General features: G+C 34.1%; 1 protein-coding gene across 1 annotated transcript in view; it reads left to right on the top strand.

The window, feature by feature from the left end:
- The window catches only part of CNTNAP2 (contactin associated protein like 2), a 2,649,987-nt gene that overhangs the window by 1,415,399 nt on the left and 1,211,472 nt on the right, over positions 1–23,116 (top strand). Inside the window, exon 9 of the mRNA XM_027856858.1 lies at positions 9,429–9,578. Coding sequence (XP_027712659.1) covers positions 9,429–9,578 — 150 coding nt within the window. The remainder of the gene's footprint in view (positions 1–9,428; positions 9,579–23,116) is intronic.

Below are 23,116 nucleotides of genomic sequence, written 5' to 3'. Positions count from 1 at the left end.
TGTGTGGGGAATAATAATTTAGTGTAATATAAAATTTAAAGGGGAAAGGAAATGAAGTTCAGACTAGTTAGGCTTTTAAAACTTGATTTGAAACACAAGTAGTTATTGAACAGACCACATGACCGCTTTTGAGTCTCTGTTCTGAAATTTTGCAGAGGAAGTTCATTGGAACTTCTGACCTTTTTAATATAATTCTAGGTCTGTAAAAGTAACATATAACTTTGCTCTAAAGAAAGATGGATTAATCAATCTATCTTTAGCTCATATTGGACTTCAATGTAGATTAGAGCTAAAGGAAATGATATTAAAATCATACCCTACTGAAGAACAATCATAATTACAAAACAATTCTGTGTTAAAATTAATAAGTGAACAAGGTAAAATGAAAGCGATCAGTTCCCTTAATAATATACTTATCAATGTAACTCCTACATCATATGTATGCATATATGTATGGACACAGAGCATACAAGTGAGAACTTTTTTTTCCATTTTACTGAATATCATTTTAATTGATAATTTATGAAAAGTGTCATGAGCACATCAAGTGCAACACTTTAATTAACTGCCTTATGATGGATCCATATTCAGATTTCTTCTCTCCTAAGACTGGATGTTAAGCAGAAGACTTGAGGCTCTAGCTACAGTAATTTTATTTGAAGAGCTTGCCTAGCAGATGTTATGTCTCTGCTTCCTACTATATTTTAAATACTTGCATTTTTCAATATTCATTAAACCAATCTTTCCTTCATGTCCCTAATAACAGAAACATCTGTTTCTTCTTATTCAATCAAAGCAACTACCTCAAGAGTCCTAGTTTTAAAATAATACCATTAATAAAAAAGTCTAGATAGAATATGCTTCATTAACATTCCAAATCTGCATATGAAACAAGTTTTACTTACAATTACAAGTGAAGGAAATATGAGAAAAAATATCTTAACCACAAGTAATTTCACTTTTCCCCTAAAAGATAAAACCCAGAATGAGAAAAAAAAAACATTATTATACTATGACTTCAAAGACATTGACGTTAGGTTTTTTTTTAATTGTAGAAATCATTAATTTTCATCTGCAGCTTATGCTTGTCTGTGTTCTACCATTATGAATCATGTATAAAAGAGGACTTTTAAATCCAACTCAAATAATCTGTGTGAGTATAAAACAAACCTATGAAGTATGATTATATAGCAATAACATTGTTTTTAAAATTATAGTCATTTTTTATAACCAAATGAATGTTTTTTGCTTTTAAAATGTAACCTATGAGAAACCATTTCTATCCACATTGCCATGTCTCAGAACCCTTTTGGAATTCCTCTTAGGTAATTGCTTCCAGAGTTTGTAACATACTTTTTGTACACCTTTAAGGGAGACAAACTTCTGGCTTTTGAAGGTTGATATGATTTTTGGAAATAACCTAGTCATTCAGAACCAAGAACGATAAAAAGATAAGTAAACAATCTGGGTGATAATGTGCTAGTTTCAAAATGAAGTGACTACAAATAAATGAGACTAATTTTCTTATATGCCTGACACATTGGGACTGGTAATTCCTGACACCCCCCCCACATACACACCCTTTCCAACTTAGGTCTCACAAGAGGATCCCAATGTCTGAACTTGTTCTGTGGTATCCTAAGCAACTCTCTTTACTTGCATTGTCTCCCAGGGCAGGTGACTCAGTTGAACTATTTGGGCCTCTCTCACCTCAAAGCCACCCTCATTTCTTCCCATAGCTTATTTTATTCCTACCAGTTTCCAATCACCAGCCTACAGCAGTCGATCTTAGGGAGTTCAACCCCCTTGACTTATAAACAAGAAACTGAGGCACAGAGATATTAAGTGACTTGCCCAGGATCATACAACTCTTAATTGTTTGAAGCAGGATATAAATCTCAAGCTTCTTTGAATTTCTCATACTACCTGGCATAAGACCCCATCCAAGATAGGCATTTGATTTTGAATTTTTACTGAATCATTGCACAAAATAACTTTCTGTCAAGAGCCACCTCTGATACAGGCTGTGTGATTCTGGGCAAATCACTTAAACTCTCAGTGACTCATGCAACACTATACATTTCAGAGCAAGTATTGATCTGCATTGATGGGGAAGTTTCCTCACTGAGAGTTCCCTATGTTGGAGAAATTACAGTTCCAGCCCAGAAAAGTCTCCATTAGCTTAGTGTGAACCTCTTATCCCTTACTGGTCCAGTTAAAGTCATAGCTCATAGAACAGTGTCTTTCACATAGTAGAGAGCAAATAAATGTTTAGTGAATTAGAAAGAAAGAGTAAGCAATAGGCTGGATCCCATAGCCACAGAGAGGATCAGGGTATCCTTCTCCTCCTCAAACACAAGGCCACATTGCTACTCTTTCACGTGAGGGAGCTGATAAAGAGTGGGAAAGGAAGAACAAGGACATCTTGAAAGGACCTCTCAGCTCTTTATTAGACCAAGAGTTTGTATTCTCTCCTTATGAACTGAACTCATGTTACAGCACAGGAGGCCTGGCCCACTCTTCATGCTCTTCTCTCTTAAGTATGGCTCCAGGAAGAAATTAGGAGGAGAAAGAATTAGTGCTTCAAGAAGTAGAAAGGAGAAGAACTGCTTTTCTCCTGGCCAGAGTTGTTCTCTTGGGAATTTATGACACACAAAACATCTTGTAAGATTTAAGATGCTTCCATCTTCCTTTTCTGAACAAATACATTAGTATATTTTACACACATAAATAATATAGAATTGATCTACACCGGTTTCAAGTGAAGATAATCTCAGAGGCCAAGCAAACCCCATTTAATATTCTGGAGTTTACACACCAAAACCTTCCAAATTTCAGTAATGCTCTATTTTGTATGGATTTTATTTTAAATTTAACATTTCTGGTACACTTTACTTTTATGAAGTGGCTCAGAGTGGTTAATCTTTATAGCATCTTTGAAGGAGAAAACTAATCTACTCTGCTGGCCCCATGTTAACAGATTGCTAGGGAAATGACACACAGAATAAATGCTTAAGCAGTGGAGACAGAGAAACTGTAGCTCATACTTCCCATAAAGTGGTTTTGTTTCTTTTTCTGTGTGAGATGCTCACTTCTTTCCTTCCTACTTCATGTAGGCACAGAGGGAAAGGAACTTCCTTTCTATGGAACTTTCTATGGAACTCTAGTATATTCTCACCATATGAAAAGCTGGATGATCCCGAAAATGAGCCCTTTAACCTGGAAAGAACACTGGCCCAGAATCCAATAGCCCATCCAGTTTATTCTCATTCTCTCTGTCTCTCTCTCTGTCTCTCTCTCTGTCTCTCTCTCTGTCTCTCTCTGTCTCTCTCTCTCTGTCTCTCTGTCTCTCTGTCTCTCTCTCTCTCTCTTCTCCTCCCTTTTCATTCAACAGCATTTATTAAATTCCTATTCTTTTCTGGTGCACTTCTAGGCAGTAAAGATACAAAGACAAAAAAAAAAACAGTGCCTAACCTCAAACTTATATAATATATCAAAGCAGGAATTTGCTAGTTACACAATCATGGGCAACAACTCTATGACTATTTTTTTCATCTATAAAATTAGATTGGCCTGGATGATCCAGTACTAAAATGTCTGTGATTCTATGGTTTCTCATCACTTTGTGGTGGAAATTTGAAAGATATTCCAATATTTTGGTTTTGCCCCAGATAACTCTTCAATATTATAAATTGTAGAGCAATTGCTTATCTGTATTTGTGGAGGGAGTTTCTATATAGAGAGCATCCTATGTCAGTGGAATCATAGGTCCAGGTCTCTTATCTCCACTCCAAAAATTCCAATAATAGTAACAAAACTACTCACATTTCTGTAGCACTTTCAAGTCATTGCTCTGACATATATTAGCTCCATAATCCTCAACACATCACTCATTTTCTTAGTGTTGTAGGAAAACTCTCTAAGATTGTAAGTTTCAGAAAAAATGCTTACTTTCACTGGTAAAAGGATTTTCCTCAGTCAGGAGTCAGTCAGTAAACATTAGAGACCTACTTTGTGCCAGGCACTGTGCTAAGTGCTGACAACATGAAAAAAGACAAAGGACAGTCCCTGATCTCAACGAGCTCTGTCTAATGGAGGAGACAAAATTCAAACAATGTAAAAATAATTTAAAAACAAGCTATATGCAGGATAATTTGGAAATAACCAATAGAGGGAAGTCACTAGAATTAATGGGGATCAGACAAGCCTTCTAGTAGAAAGTAAGATTTTTCCAGGGGACTTCAAGCCAGGGAAACCTAGGGAGATGAAAAGGGAGAGCATACTAGGCATGTGTGACAGCCAGTGAAAAATACTCAGAGCTGCAAGATAGGTTTTCTTGACTGAGGAATAGCAAAGAGGCCAGTATCACTGTATCAGGGAGTATATTACAGTGTATAAGGTATAAGAAGACTGGAAAAATGGAGGGGCATGTTTTGAATGAGGATTTTATATTTGATCTGAGAGCTACTGGAATTTGCTGAGTGGTGGGAGGGGAGTGACACGGTCAAACCTACACTTAGGAAAATTACTTTTTCATATATAAGTAAAGCATGGTGTGCAGTGAGGAGAGACTTCCCCCCCGCCCCAGGGAAGCCAGGATATTGGCATAGTCCAAGCATTAAGTGATGAGTGCCCATACTATAGTAGCAGTGCAGTAAGAGAAGAGAATTGGTTACATATGAGTGATATGATGAAGCTTCAATTGATAGGCCTTGACAACAAGTTGGATATGGGGATAGAAGGTGTGAATAAGAAGTTGAGTTGATACCAAAGTTGCAAGCCTAGGTGGCTAGAAAGATAGTGGTACCCTCAAAAGTAATAGGGAGGTTAGAAAGAAGGGAGAGTTTTGGGGAGAAAGATAATGAGCTCATTTTTGAAAATCTTAAGCTATGTACAGGATATCCACTTTGAGATACCTAACAGGCAGCTGGAGATGCAAGATTCAAGATCAGCTGTGAGGTTACGGCTGGATAGGTAGATTTGAGAATCCTCAATAAAGAAATGATTACGGAGTCCATGAAATCTCATCAGGTAACCAAGTACAATAATATAGAAGGAGAAGAAAAGAAGGTGCAGAACAGAGATCTCTAAGCCAGTGAAATCACACATCCAGATTATATAACTACCCTTTCAGTTTTATGAAAACATATTCATAACAACCATTTGAGGTGAGGAGACGAGTATACAATTGAAATCAAATGAGAGAAGCACTTTCCAGCCCTTTAAAGCTGTAAATAAATATTACCTGTTTTTATTACTTGTGTCCCTATTTTTCACTAAGAAAAATTAGACTAAGAGGCATTAGGTAACCTACCTAGTTACATGGCTCCTAACTGGGACTGGGACCCAGGTCTCTTCTCTCAATTCCAATAATTTTTGCTTTGTACCACGCTGCCTATTCATGTATTTCTTGTATAGAGGAGAATAATGCCAACTGACATGGCCTAGAAATCATGAAGATAGATTACCCTTAAATGTTGTATTGTTTTCTAGTACAATAAAGTAATTGGTTTAGAAACAACACCTCAAAGAAGTGGATTTTGAAGCTGCTAAAGTGGTTTTTAAAACGATTGGATAATTTTTTACATTTAAATTCATTAAGTTTTGACTCCTGTTGCTTTACTTGATTCAATGACCTAAAAGTTTTGATAAAATCTTAGATATAGAGCTGCACTAAAATGTTAAAATCATGTAGTGTACTCCCCTTCATTTTACAGATAAGCAAAGTGAGCCTCAGGATAAATGAACTTCTTTGAGATCACACAGGTAATAAGCGAGAAAGACCAGATTCTTGCCTAGGGCCTTTAACTCTAAATACAGTACTCTTTTTGGATTAATTTTAAAATATTAAAATAAAACTTGAATATAAAAATAGAATAATTCAAAAATGCAAACTATGGTATAATAGTTGTACATACAATATAGAAATTGTTTTATCCCTATTTTATAGATGGAATACCTGAAATGAAGAGAGTCTTAGTAAAGTATCCATGTTCAAACAGCTGGAAAGTGGTTTTGTTGTTATTGTTGTTGTTCAGTCCTGTCTGACTCTTCTGACTCCATTTGGAGTTTTCTTGGCAACAATATTGCAATAGATGACCATTTCCTTCTCTAGATCATTTTACAGGTGAGGAAACTGAGGCAAGCAAGGTTAAGTGACTTTCCCAGGGTCACATAGCTAATAAGTGTCTGAGGCCAGATAAAAACTCAGGTCTTTCTGACTCCAGTCTGTATGCTCTATCCACTGCACCACCTGGCTGTCCCAGAAAGTGGTAGAGCTCTGATGTTTATGGTGTTCTGCTTTCTCAATATAATGTCTCACTATACCATACTTCAGTTGTATCATATTTTTTATATGATTACTTGTCATTTAATTTATTTTGTTACCATGCTACCTAAAATAAAAATTAGGTAGATTTTATCATAATCATTTTTTTTTACAGAAATAGATCTCTTTTTTGTTCAGAACAAGACTCTGAATATAAATTTTGTTTTGTTGCAAACAATGGTTTCTTTTTAAATATTTTAGGTAATGTTTTCTGTTAACTGATATTTAATATAGAAAGACTCCAACTGTTGGAGATGACTTTAAAAATCCTGCCAGAAGCATTATATCATATTATATGGGTATTAAAGTTTAAGACTGGAGTTTCATTACAATATGATCCTTGGGGCCTACTCTACAGGGCTGTTTTTTTGTAACTAGTCTTGTGCAATAATTTCATTTCATAGAATGATATTTCAGGATCTTTCCCTTCCGAGGAGATTGTGTGGCTATCTATAAGGTAGAATTTTGTGTTCCTGGCAGGGCCCAAAATTAAATCACATTTTATCTGAAAGGAAAAAGAAAGTTTCATTTCCTTTATGGTTTAAAAGTTAAAGTCTTTAGAAGGCAGCCCTTTGGTAAACAGTAGTGTTTTCCCACGTAATAAGAGACTATTTTTGCTGGTATAGAAGTTTAAAACTAATGCACAAAGATAATCGTGGAATCTCATAATTAGAATTCTGTGCCCGTTAAAACACTTAACAAAAAAGTATTCCAGGTGCAGGCTTCTACACTATATCATACCTCCTCATAGATTTGGGATCAGAAGTTGCTGATTTGAGTTCCAAATCCAGTACTTTTTGTCCAGTTGACCATGGACAATTTGAGTATCCTCCTTGACTCTCCGTTTTAGCAGATATAAAATGGAAATAATGCTACTTGTTCAATCTTTTTGTTTGTTTGTTTGTTTCATTTACTTTTCTTTATATGTTCACTTCTTAGCACTGTGTCTGGTGTAGAGTAAGTACTTAATAAACTCTTGTTCATTAACTGATGAAAGTGATTTAATTTTGGGCCCTGCAAGGAACACAAAATTACATAAATAAATAAAAAGCTCTTATAATATTAAAAGTAAACTATTATTATTCTTTGAATTTATTTTATCCATTGTCAACTTTTTACTCATGAAGCCTACTCTTTTTTTTCTTTTTTTTTCCTTTTTTTTAGGCAATTGGGGTTAAATGACTTGCCCAGGGTCACACAGCTATGAAATCTACTCTTTTCCCTCACTGGTCTCTCCTGCCATTTTATCACTTTCACTTCAACAAGTCCTCCAGGCTACAATTGATAATTTCTTAGAAGGAAGATAAAGAACCATGCACACATAATCCCTAAAGAACTTATTTCACCTTGTCTTCAACTGGGCTTCCATTGCCACTTGGCAAATGCTTTACTGACCTCTGGTTAATCACCATCCATGCTTTCCTACCAGCTATTACAAACAAACACATCATGCTTCTACCAGGTTTTGTGTTGTTGTTAAGGCTTTTCTCTTATATCTAGATGTCCTCACTAGTTCCTCATTTTTTTGTTCAATTACACAGAATTTGATTCTTAAAAATGTAACATGTTTTAAAAAACAGTTTTAGATATTTTCTTTCAATCTAGTACCTTGAGAATATTTGTCAACATGCAACCTGAGGTTATTAAGTAATGACTGATAGAGGTTATTGATAGAAAAATAAAATGGTCTATTTACTAGAAATATTTGTTTCCCCTTCATTTAATATTTCTGATTTAATAATAAAGGAAATAAAGAAAACTAATGATTATAATAATAATAATAAAGACATACCGTTATAAAGGAAACAAACTATAAGGACTTAGAATTCTGATTTATTACATGAGTACATGTTTAAATGACAAAATACATCCATTGTTATTAATTTTATTCATATGTCATTGTAATGTCAGTAAATATTGTGTTGACATTTCACTAATCTTTGTCTTCTAAGCTCAAGAGCATTTTTCCTCAAAGTTCATTTCTGTTTTACTTATACTCTCATTCACCCTGAAGGTTTCATTTATATTATATATGCTAAATACTGCCTAAAATATAGATTTAGCAGAATCAAGGTTTTTAACTTTAACATCCACTTTTAAAATACTCTCAATCACTATTGATTAGAGAAATGTAAATTAAAACAACTCTGATGTACCACTTCACACCTATCAGATTGGCTAATATGACAGAAAAGGAAAATAATAAATATTGAAGGGGATGTGGAAAAACTGGAACATTAATGCAATGTTGGTGGAGTTGTGAACTTATCCAACCATTCTGGAGAGCAATTTGGAACTATGTCCAAAAGGCTATAAAACTATATACCCTTTGACCTAGCAATGCCACTACTAGGTCTATATCCCAAAGAGAGAAAAGGGGTGGTGTGTGTTGGGGGTGGGGAAGGACCCATTTGTACAAAAATATTTATAACTCTTTGTGGTGGAAAAGAATTGGAAATTAAAAGAATGCTTTTCAATTGTGGAACTGCTGAGTATATGATTATAAGGGAATATTACTGTCATATAAGAAATGATGAGCAGGATTTTAGAAAAACCTGGAAAGACTTATATGAACTAATTAATGCAAAGTGAAGTGAGCAGAATCAAGAACACTGTATATAGTAATAGCAATATTGTATAATGATCACTTGTGAATGACTTAGCTGTTCTCAACAATTCAGTTATCCAAGATAATTCCGAAGGACTCATGATGAAAAATGCTATCCACACACAGAGAAAGAACTGATGGAATTTGAATGCAGATGAAAGCATACTAGTTTTCATTTTCTGTATTTTTTTCTGTTTTTTTCACTTTGGGTCTAGGTTTTTCTATTTAAAAAACACTATATAACTTTCTAAGTAAAGATATCTCTTTTTTTTCTAAATTTTACTATTATCATTGTACTCTTTGTTACCCTCAACAAATGCAAACAAAATATGAAGTACATATGCATATGAAAGCTTAAAAATCTCAACCATCATGTTTTATTAGAAAATAAGTTACTGAATATATACTTTAACAAAATGGTAACTAAGAAAGTATTTTCTTAACAAAATATCTTAAAATATAAATTTTCTTTTTCTTTCATTTTGCTGCTAGGTTCTGGCCTAAACGATGGACAATGGCATGAAGTTCGTTTCCTAGCCAAGGAAAATTTTGCTGTTCTCACCATTGATGGTGATGAAGCATCAGCAGTTCGAACTAACAGTCCCCTTCAAGTTAAAACAGGGGAAAAGTATTTCTTTGGAGGTAAAAAATTAGTTTGTTTTTATCTAATTATTTAACCCATTGCCAAATGCAACATTTCATTGAATCATCAAGGAGTAATTTGAATGGTGTTTCATCATACCTGTTGTTATCTGTTGACCAGATGGTAATAGGTAACAGATTTTTTTATCTAAAATTTCATATAGATGAGACAGCTTAATATTTTTTAAAAGTCCTATGTTCTTTGATAGTAGGCCTGTTTGGATATTTCTCATACTGATTTTTAAAATAAGTTGTAAGTCATTTTAGACAGAGTAGATTTGTGCTATCCTCAAGGTGTTTAATACTTTGTTACAGTCTTCTATGTCAATCCAACTAATAATGAGGCCTTTGTTGTACCTTGAGGGGCTTAGTCCTGTGATGGACTTACTTTATACCAAATTATATAAAGACTATTTCTCTAGGGCCAGATTCTGACATATTTTCTATTTCGGGAAAGTAATCCTTTCAGCACCTGTAATACGCCTAAGGAATTCTTTCATTAGATTTTTGGAAATACCTATCTTTCATTGGGCCATTAATTACTCTTCATCACATAACTTGAGTCCTAAACATGAAGAATCAAGTAAAAATTATCATTGTATACATTTTAGCAGAAAGATAGATTTTCTGATTAAATAGAAGAGAAATAAGCATTTCTATTTCTATCACAACAGGCTGTTACTTCATTCCCCTGTGAAAATAGTTGATCTGGCATGATTATGCTCATGCCATGTTACACTTGCTGCAGTAGTGTTGTTAATCAAACAAGGTAAAATCATCTTTAGTACTGAGACACCATAAGGGCAGTGTAAAATTACATGAAATATTAACATTTCATCAGACTGGCAGTTGAACATTAAATGAATTTGGCTCTTACTTAGGTTACTGTCTCAAATACCATTGTGATTTCTGTTTGCTGGCAAGAAACATCCTATAAGCATGCCCCTCTATGTAGGAGGGCTAGGTCTTTTTAGCTGGATATAAAAGCAGTAGGGAATTTTTTTTTTAAAAAAGATATCTACCAGTTATGACTGAGTTGACCATATACTTATACACATAACCATTCGTGTACACTTGGATTAAGACTGAGAATCTGACAACACTTTTGATAATGGTCATGTCTCATATTCATTTTTAAATATCCTTAGTTATATTTCATTCACTGAATGTGAATCAGGTAAGAGGGAGAAGTGGTCCTGATGAAATGGGAATCCCATAAATCATTCCTTTCCCATTTTTATTTTAGTTCATGTGGATGCGAGGATAGATCAGCTCAAGTATCAATGATGGGAAAGAGATGGCCAGATTTTCAGGAGAGCTATTATCTTCTCAAGACTACTATAGCTTTTTTAGAGCTCCTTCATTCTGGGTCAAATTCTCTAGCCTTTTGAAATCCCAGACTTTACTGAACCCATAAACTTTTGACAAACCCAAGATGAACTTATAGTCTGCCTTTACCTAAGACAGGATCCTGTGTCACACTATATCACATATGTGATAGTCTCACATATTATAGATAGCTATCTCTATTTATGTAAAATGTCTAAATCAAGTCAAAGCCACTGAACAAATGGCTAAATATTGACATGCTCCATGCAGAGCAGGGTAATGGTTTTCATTGCAGCAGCATCATGCTCATTTTTCTACAACTCTTTATTGGTTGTTTCCATTATCTTTGCCCTTCCTTGGGAACAAAATCCTAATGCTGCCGAGATCATCCATCTCTTTCCCTTGCTACTACTGTGAATTCAGAGTTACCCACACTGTATCTATAGGATCGCAAAGAAACAGCTTGGGAAAGAATTAACTTGTGCCTATATATTTCCTCACATATGAACAAGATGTTGTCTGTGAAGTGTTTCATCAAAACATTTATTCCTGCCATCTGGAAGAAAAGATTCTGCCCAAATCATCCTAGATATAAGATTAGCTGTTGCTGATCCACACAATATTTACATTTTATGGTAATTTTAACTTTTCAAGATACATGTACATTGATAACCTTACTATATCTTCCCATCAACAAGGAAGGTGTTAACTTCCCATTTGGCAATTAACATAGTAATATAATTCCAGGAGCTCTGGACTTGGGGCTCAAAGAGGCCTCTTATACTCACTAAATATGACCTTGGCATGTCACTTGACCTCAGTTTCCTCATCTGTAAAAATTGATATAATAATACCTAGATTGGCATTCACAAGATTGTTGTGAAGTCCAGATGAGATCTACAAAGCTTTAACCAAAACATAAATGACAATTACTGTTAAGTTGAAGTTCAGAATTGAAGTGGCTCGTCCAAAATCATCAGTTTTGTAGATTTGGCACAAGCTCTTCAAACACAAGAGAGCTACAAAGCTTTCTATAAGATCTGTGCCAGTTCTGTGCTATTTAATAGCTGTATCATTGACTAGAATGACAACATCAATGCCATGCTTATCAAATCTGAAAGTAATATCAATTTGGAAAAGATGACTAACAAATTGTATGACAGGATGAAATAGTAGATCAAATCTAATAGGATGAAATTTAAGAATGATAACTATGAAGTTTTACCTTCAGGTTCAGAAAATCATTCTCATAAGTATCTGGGCCTGGAATATCTAGCCAACTGTTCTTTGGGAAAAGTTTTGTATGAGGTTTTAGTGTATTGTAAGCTCAGTAAATCAAGCATGTGTAACCAAGAAAGCTAATTTAATCTTAGCCACCATTGAGAGGCGTGGTTTCCAGCGCTATAGAAGGTATAATCCCACTGTATTCTACCTTGGTAAGAGTGTATTTGTTGCGAATTGTTCTGTTCTTTATATCATGTGGTAGAAAAGATGATGATAATAAGCCAAAAGGAACTCAAAGGAGTGCAATCAGGATGGCAAAAGGCCTCGAGATCCTGTCATGAGAAGTGGTTGAAGAAAGTAAGGGATGTTTAGCCTGACAAATGAAAGACTTTGAGGGTGACTAGGGAAATGATGTGTATTTATGTATTTGAGAGTTTGTTCTATAGAGGAAAGATTATATTTGTTTTACTGCTTCCAAGCTTTAACAAAGGATTTATAGCTGCTCTAGTGTGGAATAGACTGCTTTAGGAGGTAGTGTTTCATCATTACTGGAGGTCTTCAAGTAAAGACTGGACAGTAATTTATTGAATATGTCAAAATGGGATTTTATACAGATTTGGATGGCCTTCCTAAATCTGAAATCTTTCTAAATATAAATCACGTCCCTTCTAATTCTAAGAACTCATCATCTTCTATATTATATCTTTTTTTCCCATTTGTTGGTTGTATACTCACATAGGTTATATTCTCCACTTTACTGATGATAAGCATACTTCTCTCTAATGTCCTATAGATAAACTACAATTTTTATTCCTAACATATTGTGATCTTTTATAATTTTCAGTAATGTTGCATCATTGAAATTTTGTGTATGATTAAAGAGATACATTTTTGCTTCAGGGATATTTGAGATTATTGAAAGCAATAACCAATATTCCAAATGTAATACATTACACTTTGTTTTTTCATATACAATTTAGCATACAGATCACTGTCTTTCTTTAGTATCTGAAAGAAATATATTTATTGTACCAGCTTAAGATGCTGACCATTAAATTATCCTGGATAAGAGATGCTCATTTATTCACTTTATTGGTTTTGTTTTGTTTTCCTGTGTAGACTGCAAGGTGTAACTCTTATGTGCTGTGGATCTCAAATAGAAGGCTCTGAGGCCTGATGCAATCATTATTAAAAAAACAAAACAAAACAAAACAAAAAAGACTAGATATAATTTGATACTTCTCTCACATATTCTTGGCAATTATTATTTATTATTTAATCTACCCCTGGTTTACTCCAGGGTTGGGGAAAACCCATTTTATTTTTATTTTTAATGTTTTTGGAATCATCTTAAATTAATCCTCTCATGGGATGACTTTGGAACTTCAGAACAGGTTAGTATCCAAAGTACCTGATTCTTCTCATGTCCCTCAGTGCACATAGTTTTTCTTTAACTCTACTCCAAGTATGCTAATTACCTATAAGCTCATAGTTATCAATAAAAACACAGCCTTATCATTATTTGTATTTTCTTCTTTCATTTAAATAATTTGATATTCAAAGCCCTAGATTTGTCAGTAACTTGGCTCTGGCTTCACTTATAGTTAAAGTCCCAATCCTGTAACTTCCATTGCACTTAAAGGTTATATATCTCTCCCCAGGAAGAAATTCTATCTACTACTAATTTCTGCTATGCTCAGAGCTTTGCTTGACTTTCCAGATCATCCTCCTTTATGTCTAAATAGTTTTTTTTTTTAATTTTTCTACATGGATAGAAACTAAAAGGGGAAGATCACCAGCCTCATAGTCAGGCCCCTCCACAGTAGTGTTAACTAAGCCTTCACAGCTTCATTCCAGTGATAACGACAATTTGCCTTTTTTTAAGGATGCTTTAGGTTTTACAAAGCTCTTTCTTAACAACAAATCTATGAGGTAGATTATGCAATTAATACTATCTCTCTTTGATAAATGGGGAAAGTGAATCTCTGAAATGTTTCATGACTTGCCCACAGTCACTTGGAAAATAAGTATCTGAGGTGGGACTTCAACCCATTTTTTTGACTCCAAGGTCAGAACATCCAAGTTTGATCTAGGTAGCATCTTCCCAACAGAAACTGCCTACTGTTGGACATTTCATTATTGACTTGTATGTCATACACATTGGCTTTCTGTAGCACAAACCCCATGGAGCATACTTTGGTGCCAGGCCCTTTTATGTGTCATATGTGATATCCTGGGAAGGCCCCTTACGGGGAAAAATGTATCTAAAATTTTCTGTTAGGCTAAATGTTCTGGCTCAGTGCTGAATGACTTGGCACTTTGGGATGAGGAAAGAATCTGCCTTCCGGCCACTAAGGGAGAAAAATCTGCCCACTCAGTAAATATTAAAAAGAAGTGATTCACTTCACTTGTTCTCTCCTTCCTTTCTCTAGCCAATTGTGTAGCATATAACTCCCTTTCTTGGACTACCCATTGCAAAGAGGCCAAGGTGTTTCCAATTATGACGCTTACATAAATTATTAAAATTATTCACAGAAAAATAGGGGTAATTAGTATTATATTCACTAAGTACTACTCCTCATATGTAACTTCACTCAAATTAGAGTAAAAATCATAAGTGTTAATAAGAGAATTTGACCCTACATCTGGCCCAAACAGTGACAACTCCACAACAAAGATAAAATTCAGTCTATTCTGCCTTTTTAACACCCTCCTTGACTTTACAACAGAGCCCAACAACATAGGATAACTTGCAAACATTTACCTTATGTAAATATGGCTTAAATATTGATCAGTCAAATAATGAAAAAACATTTTCAAATAGTTTACTATTATTTTAAACTTTGCTGCATTTAATAGGTGAAATTTTGTTAAGATATACATTGAAACAACAACATTAAGGAAATGGAAGGAGTGCATTTATTTCAGGTTGCATGCAATTGTATAGGTACTGTCCTCTGTGAAGGGCAAGACATATTCATTGTTAGAAAAGATAATAAAAATGAATTTTATGAACCAGCAGAATTGTAGACTGTTAAGTTGTTAAAAGATGTGACATATACGTGAGATTTCTTTAAGCATAAAAGAAAGATCATTGAACTTACTAAATGAATATTTTTATTTAAGTGCAAAAAACAATTAGGAAATTTTCCTAACTGATAAAATATGTAGAAGCTTAAATATGTTCATATCTCAAAAATGTAAAACATCTTCTTGTGATTTGAAAATTAGTAAGATATTGAACTATTAGAAAGGGACCATATTGATATATAAGATTTGAATACACACACACACACACACACACACACACACATATATAAATTTTTCTAATATCCCACAGTTATTTTAATTCCTGGAAATAATGAACAATTAAAAAAACAGTTATTCAGATTCTGTCCCCCTTGAAGTCACTTTGTGTTACTTGTTTTATACCTTCAGTTTATTATGTAAAATGTTTTCTTTTCCCCAGTAAATTGAAAGCTCCTTTGTCTTTGTGTCCCAAGTCCCTAGTATAGTGTATCACATTGTAATAACTACTGTAGTGAGTACAATAACTGTCAGTTAATAACTTTTAATTGAATTCAAATTCACTAATGCAAATTTTCAAAATTATCTAAATATTGTGATTATACTAAAAAACATGAGCTTTAAGATTTTTCAGAGGTTTCATCTCACTACAACACTGTACTACTTCTTATCTTGTGCTAACATTCAGCTCTCATATGTACACAAATACAAACATGAAAACTCTAGTGGCTTGTCATGCAAAAAAAGCAGTTTTATTTATCTAATTGTACATGGTTTTGAACAGATTTTTTTCTCTGTTCTACACCTTTGTTAAAATGTCCTTCACTAGACTACCTCACTTGCCTTAACATCTCATGATTTCTAACCCTCTCCCTGTGCTTCTCTCAAGTAAAACCACTCAAAATTCTCCATGTATGCCCATTTAATTATCAAGTCAGCTATTGCTAAAGCAATTCCATAAAATTGGAATGTCCTTTCCTGGGGTATTCCAGGAAACTGGAGCATGGTTCTGGACCCTGCCAAACTCTAAGAGTTTAGAATCTGATGTGGATATTGGTAGGTAGACATGAAATAACATAAACTAGAAATATTAAATAGAAAACAAATTCACTATGCCAAAACTAAGTGCATTTATTTTTAATGATGTGAAACTCAAGTCAAATGCATGTATTAATTGCCTACTATGTACCAGGCATTGTGCAAAGCAAGAGAAATACAAAGGCAGAAAATAGTCCCTGTCTTCAAGGAGTTCAAAATTGATGGGGACTACAACTTTCAAACAATTATGTAAAAAGAAGATAGATATAATTGGAAGAAGGAAATGCTCTTGGCATCTCTGGAGGATGAATAAAATAAGCTCTTCTCTGATATCCCTAGGGAGGCTTTGTGGAACAGAAGCAGTATAAATAATGGAAGGAGGAGATCTTGATAAGAATGAGGATTCCAGTTTTATGGAATCACTTTAGCAATAGCTGGCTTGAGAAAGAAATGAGCACACATAAGGGGTTTTGATTGGTTCTACCAGAGAAAAACACAGTGGGAGAGTTAGAAATCAGAAAAAGATCAGGAAACCAAGGTTGTCCAGTAAAGGGTATTTTAACAAAGGTGTGATAAAAGTAGCCTTAAAGTGATATATAAATATAAGTGTTCAAGTTCCTTGATGGCAGAAACAATGTCATTTTTAAGATTGTATCCCCAGGACATTGCATAGTGCCTTGTACATAGAAGATAATTAGTAAATATTTAGAGTTATTATTCTTATTAGTATTAATGTTATTATAATAAGGCATTATTGCCCCCAAAAAAGAAAATGTTCAGTGTTTAAGGTAACCCTGAATAAAGTATAAAGGGATGAAAAAAACAGCTATTTCGAGGTTGCTTTTATCTCATTATGCCTTATCAGGTAAATCATTAAATATATATGGAAATCAGTGTTATAAATCATCTTACGGAAATGAATGTAGTCTTTCTTAAGAATAGATTTGAATCCTGTTATAGATTCTTCTTCTGTGAGTTCTGTATTCATATGGATGTCATGTTAAGAACTTGCCTCGTCAGCTATTTGGAAGGTAAAGGAGTAAATATGATAGAAAACATTATGCTTTAAATCTTAGTCATTGATGCCAGATAAATAATCACAGAAGGAAAGAGAGAAAGAGAGAGAAAGAGAGAGAGAGAGAGAGAGAGAGAAGGAGGGAGGATTGGTTTCTAAGTTGTTCTCAATATAGAATGATGGACTTAATCTAATGAAATTAAATTTCAAGTGTGCCACTATAGAATTCAAGACTCATTACCAGCTAACTGGTATGGCTAGTTAACTAGCCATAGACCTCAGGATTTTAAGGGCCTACAGGTTAAAAAAAATTCAAGAGGATGCTTTGTTTGTTTGCTTGTTTGTGTTTGTTTAATTTAATTATTGAAATTCCTTAAGGTAGAGATTTTTCATTATGAATACTCACATCACTGATAAGGATTACACATTTATCTCTAACTTGTGGTCCTTTTTTTAAGAGTTGAAAGGGACTTAGTAGCTGCCAAGTTTAGTCCTCTCATTATTTTAAAATTTATTTATTTTTGCTTTTTTATTTTTGCTTTTTTTAAATTGTTTTAATAAATTTATTTATTTTTAGTTTTCAACATTTACTTCCACAAGATTATGAGTTCCAAATTTCCACCCCATCTTGCCCCTCCCCCACCCCAAGATGACATGTATTCTGAGTACCCCTTCCCCTAGTCTGCCTTCCCTTCTATCTCTCCTCCCCTTCTCTTATCCCCTACCCCTTCTATTTTCCTGTAGGGCAGGATAGATTTCTGTACCCCATTTCCTGTATTTCTTATTTCCCAGTTGTATGTGAAAATATTTTTTTAAACATGTGTTTTTAAAACTTTGGGTTCCAAATTTTCTCCCTTCCTCCTTCCCCATCCACCCTTATTGAAAAGTAAGCAACTCAATATAGGTTATACATGTGCAGTTATGCAAAATACTTCCATAGTAGACATGTGGTGAGGAGGTAGGGATGATGACTCCGCTGAAGGCAGTATGGTTTGGAACTGGTCAGGAAATTAAATTTAATCCTGAATCCATGTAAGACAAAATAAAAGTTCACCTATTGGCCCCCATGGTGGTTCCAGAATCAGCATCCAGGTTTCTCTTCACATAGACTATTAACTTTCTTACTATTCCTTATGCATAGTTGTATGTTTGAGATGATTGAGGCACAGCATGTTCAGTCTTTTCATTTTGACTTTTTAATGACCTGATACAAATAGAGATCAATAGGGAAAATGAAGACCAGACTAAACAACAAGATTAGCTCTATCATAAGGGAATTGAAAAACCAGCCTTTGAGGTAGTTGAATAGTTGAGTAGTTGAATTCTAATCTTGCCTCTATGGTCACTCATACCATGCCTAATGAATCTTTTTCACTAGTTTAATGAGCATTCTTCTTCTTTAGTTAGTAGGCCATCATTAAAGTATTACAATAGCACTGGTCCTCCCTGACTACTATGTGTTATATCCTCACAGTGTAACATGAAATTAAATTTGTTGTACCTAACACTGAGCTCTTGATGTCCATTTGTATTTCTCTAATGCCTTTAAGTATGTATGGGACCAAAATCCTTTGACAGAATATGTGATCTTTGTGTCAAACATTATAACATGAGCTATGTCTTCTTTATGAACAGACAGGACTTAACGCCTGACATGATTTTTACAAAATGTATCAGAATAGGGTTTATAGACACCAGTGAGTTAAGAGTCTTCATGTATTAGTAGTTCAAAACTTTAGCACAGTTTTAAGCATGGAATACTCTGTGTATTTGAATTGTCTGAGATTCCTAGGACAGAAGTAAACTCCACTAGCTATCTTTATTCACTTTTTCATCAATTAGTTGAAAGAATAGAAACATGCAAAATTGATCAACTTCTTTCTCATCCTCCTTTCCCTGTTGTCTCCAAAGAAATTCTCTTCCACATTGATTACTGGTACTAAATGATCTCAAAACTGTAGTATATCTGTTAGGTCTGAATTGAAGAGATTTAAGCTCCTTTTTTTAATAACCATTCCCAACCTCCCTCTTATTCTCTTCCCATTACCTTTTTTCCTCTCCTGATTTAGTGTAATAGTTTCTTTTAACAAAAGTGAGGGATAGAAATTTGTTGTCTGTGATTTATTTCCACATACATATAGAAAATGAAGCCACAATCCAATATCAGTATTCTCTTAATTAGAAATTCAGATCTCTTTCTACTATATTACCTTGCCAAATCAAAAAGTCCTAGAGTGGTAGTCAAGAGATTAGGATTCCACTCTTCCACAAATGAGCCATATGATCTTGGACACATCACTAAATATCTCAGTTTCCTTTTCCACATGATTCATAGGATCCCTTGCAGCTATAATTTCTTTTTGAGGAGCTTCTACTCTTCTATCTTTCTGCTGAAGTAGCCTTGCTCCCTTTTTCCTATCATCCACATAGGGGATGGCAGTGATGCTCTTCATAGGAATCCTGTGAAATGATAATAATAACTCAGATGTACAAAGAATTTTCATATTTGCAAATATTTACTGCTAGGAGTTCAAAATCGTGTAATGTTAGAGCTGGCAGGAAGCTTGGCATCACAGAATTCAGAAATGAAAGTGGCCTATGAAATATCACGAAAAGAGAACAATATAGGTCACATAATTTTCATAGCCCTAGCACTTAGCACAGTGTCTGGCACTTAGTAGTAGCTTAATAAATGTTTATTGATAAATTGATAATCCAGTCCCCTTATTTACTAGACACAGACACTAAAGCTCTAAGAGATAAAGGGACTTGCTGAAGATCGCACACCTAGTAAAAGTGTATCATTATTCTTGTTCTTTTTTCTTTGTGAGTGTTTTCCTAATGCAATTTTCAGTGGTAGGACAAATTTCAAACTCAGGTCCTCTGACTCCAAGTCTGGCACTCATTCCATTACACTATAATACTTCTATCTCAAGCTGCCCTCATTTTACCAATTAAGAAACTGAGTCCCAAAGAGTGGCCAAACTAGGACTAGAACCTGGGTTATCTGACCCAACAACAATATTCCCAAAGATATTTTCAGTACACTAAATCCATTAGTCAATTAAAACTCAGTAAACCATGGTGAACTGTGATCAATGAAAATTTATAAACTGGACATGACTAAATGGAAGTCATGTGGATATCTAAGGGCAAGAAAGTAGCTGAGCTTGAACTAGAATAGGACATAGTAACAAATTCTACAACTTTATCATTTTGAAATAGTAGTTGGGATGCTCATAATAAAAGAACTGTGATTTTTAATGCTCTGAGGTTTTCCTCATACTCATAAGACTGGCAAAAATAACGTTACAAATATTGTAAAGTTTCTGAGACTTTCAGAAGACAAGTACATTAGTTCACTGTTGGTGCAGCTGTGAATTGGCCCAACCATTATAGAAAATGATTTAGAATTATGTTTAAAAAATCATTAAGTTTTTCTTACCCTCTAATCTGGCAGTGTCATTATTATTAATACTAAGCGTTTTTTGTAGTATCAGAGAACCGCAGAGTATGGATACCAACTGGTTGAAGAATGGCTAAACAAAATGTGTTTTGTGGATGAAGTGGAATATTATTGTTCCACAAGAAATGATAAATATGAAGGGGTCAAGTAATTTTGTGAAGTTTTGTATGGATCGGAGTAGCATGAAATCAGTAGTCATGAGAACAATTTACATGATGACCTCAATTATATAAAATAAAACAAGATTGGAACACTTCAGAACTCTGATCAATGCAGCATCCAATCATAACATTAAAAGCATTGTGCCTCTCGATATAGGTGTGGAATGAGACTTACATGTTAAGACATTGCCAATCTGTTCTTTTTTGTTTTTCTTGACTGCTATTTGTTACAAAGTGGTGGGTGGTGTGGCAGGGGATTTTATGGTGAAGGGAGACTTTGTGAAGTAAGAGTAACATTAAAAAAATGAAAATAGTAGTAAGCAAACACTCACAAAGAAAAAGAACAAGACTGATGATAAAACATATCTCCCACCTCTTGGCCAAAAGATAAAGATCTGGAAGTATAACTTAACACACATGGGCTCAGACATGTCCATTGTGTTGATTTGTTTTTCTGGGTCATACATATTTGCTACAAGGAAGGGTACTTGGGAGGAGGAGGAGGGAAAGTAGTTTAGTAGGGTGGGTACCCCTAAACAAACTAACAAAAAGAGTATAAATAAAACATTTTTTTTAATTCTCAAAAAAATGCAGGAGACAAAAATAGAACATTTTTAAACTTTTTATGAAATGGTGTGTATGTATGTATATATATGTGTATATATATATATATATATATATGTGTGTGTGTGTGTGTGTGGGTGGGTGGGTGGATGGGTGGGTGTGTGTGTGTAGTGAAAACAACAGCTATATAACAGAAGTTCATAATTCATTACCAATAGATGGTGCAGTGGGTAGAATGTTGAATGTGAATTCCAGAGCTGAGTTCAAATCCTTTATCAGGGATTTGCTAGTCATGTGAAAGCCTCTGCGTCTCTGTTTCCTCATTTATTAAATAGGGATAATAATAGCACCTATCTCACAGAGTTATGTGAATCAAATAAGATGTCATAAATGATGTACTTTGCACTCCTTGAAGTACTATAAAAGTCCTAGTTCCTGTTATTGGCTATGAGCATTATTTTTATATATAGGGTATTCTTTCTTGTTCTTTGTGTCTCAAAGTGGTTATGTTCATTGGTTTTTGTTGAGTTCAGAATAATCATCAATTAAAAAGAAAAAGAACCAAGAACAAGAAAATATATTAGTTGAGAGGGAAAATGCTTTTTTTTAATACTCTGTAAACATTGAATTTTTTACTCCTAATTTTTGTTCCATCTATATTTGATATAATCTTCCCAAAGTATGTAGAGAAAAGTATAGACTATATTTATAAAACTTACAAGTGGGGATAATGAATGTGAAAATTAACAAATTAGATTTCAGATTTACATAAGTGCTGAATAGACTTTATTTACATTGGAACACCTGGCTACCTTAGTCTCACTTTTATGTTGTGCTTCTGTAAATTACTAATTTAGCGCTAATAGCTGTCTCAGCTTCTGTTTCACCAATGGAATATCAATTTATTCAATTATCATGAGAAGAAAGGGATAATTATAAATTAAAACAGTTGGAGATTTTTGTAAAATGTTGGTAATTTGTTTTTTAAAATGTGGATTGGTCAAAAGCTACTAAGTTGTAATTGATCTTCCCATCTCTTAAAGAAAAACAAAACAAAACAAAACAAACAAAAAAAAAAACAAAGTCCTCTTTTTCCCGTTGTTAATATAATGACCTTTTGGTTGGGGTTATAAACATTTCAAGCCATTCCATTGGCAACCTTTTAAGAAACAGGAAGAAAAATCTACTATGTAAATATTAAAAGGAAAACTATTCCAAGGTTTCACATAAGTATACGTTTTTAAATGGCCTTTCCCCCGGGGATATAATGGAAAAGATATTCCCCTGACCAAACCATCTTTTATTGTAGAGATCTTTCAGTCATCCTAAAAAATATTAATGGACAAATTACAGCAAAGAAGCTTATACTCTACATAGATTCTAGGTCAGTCTTGGCTCTCCTTAGTAATTTTGTTTGTTTATTTGTTTTTTCCTCATCCCACTTTTCTCATATTTGTTTTGATCACATAAGCTTCTTAGAAGGAGTAGAGTTTTCCCTTCTCAAAGGAATCCCAGAAGAACCTTGGTCTTTTTTTGTTTTCCAATTACATGCATAATAGAAAAGGTCAGAAAAGAGGAAGTGAATTGTGCAGTGAAATTGAATCCATTAACCTCAAAAGAAAGTGTTTGCCTGTTTAGAGATAAGAAAGCATTCATTATACAGCTTAAACTTTCTTTGGAAGACTTTTTAATAGTTCCCAGTGGAAAAATTTGA

Source organism: Vombatus ursinus, unplaced genomic scaffold (assembly GCF_900497805.2).
Source record: "Vombatus ursinus unplaced genomic scaffold, bare-nosed wombat genome assembly UNPS02011649.1, whole genome shotgun sequence".
In the NCBI taxonomy this organism is placed as follows: domain Eukaryota; kingdom Metazoa; phylum Chordata; class Mammalia; order Diprotodontia; family Vombatidae; genus Vombatus; species Vombatus ursinus.
This window is presented reverse-complemented; position numbering and strand designations above follow the sequence as displayed.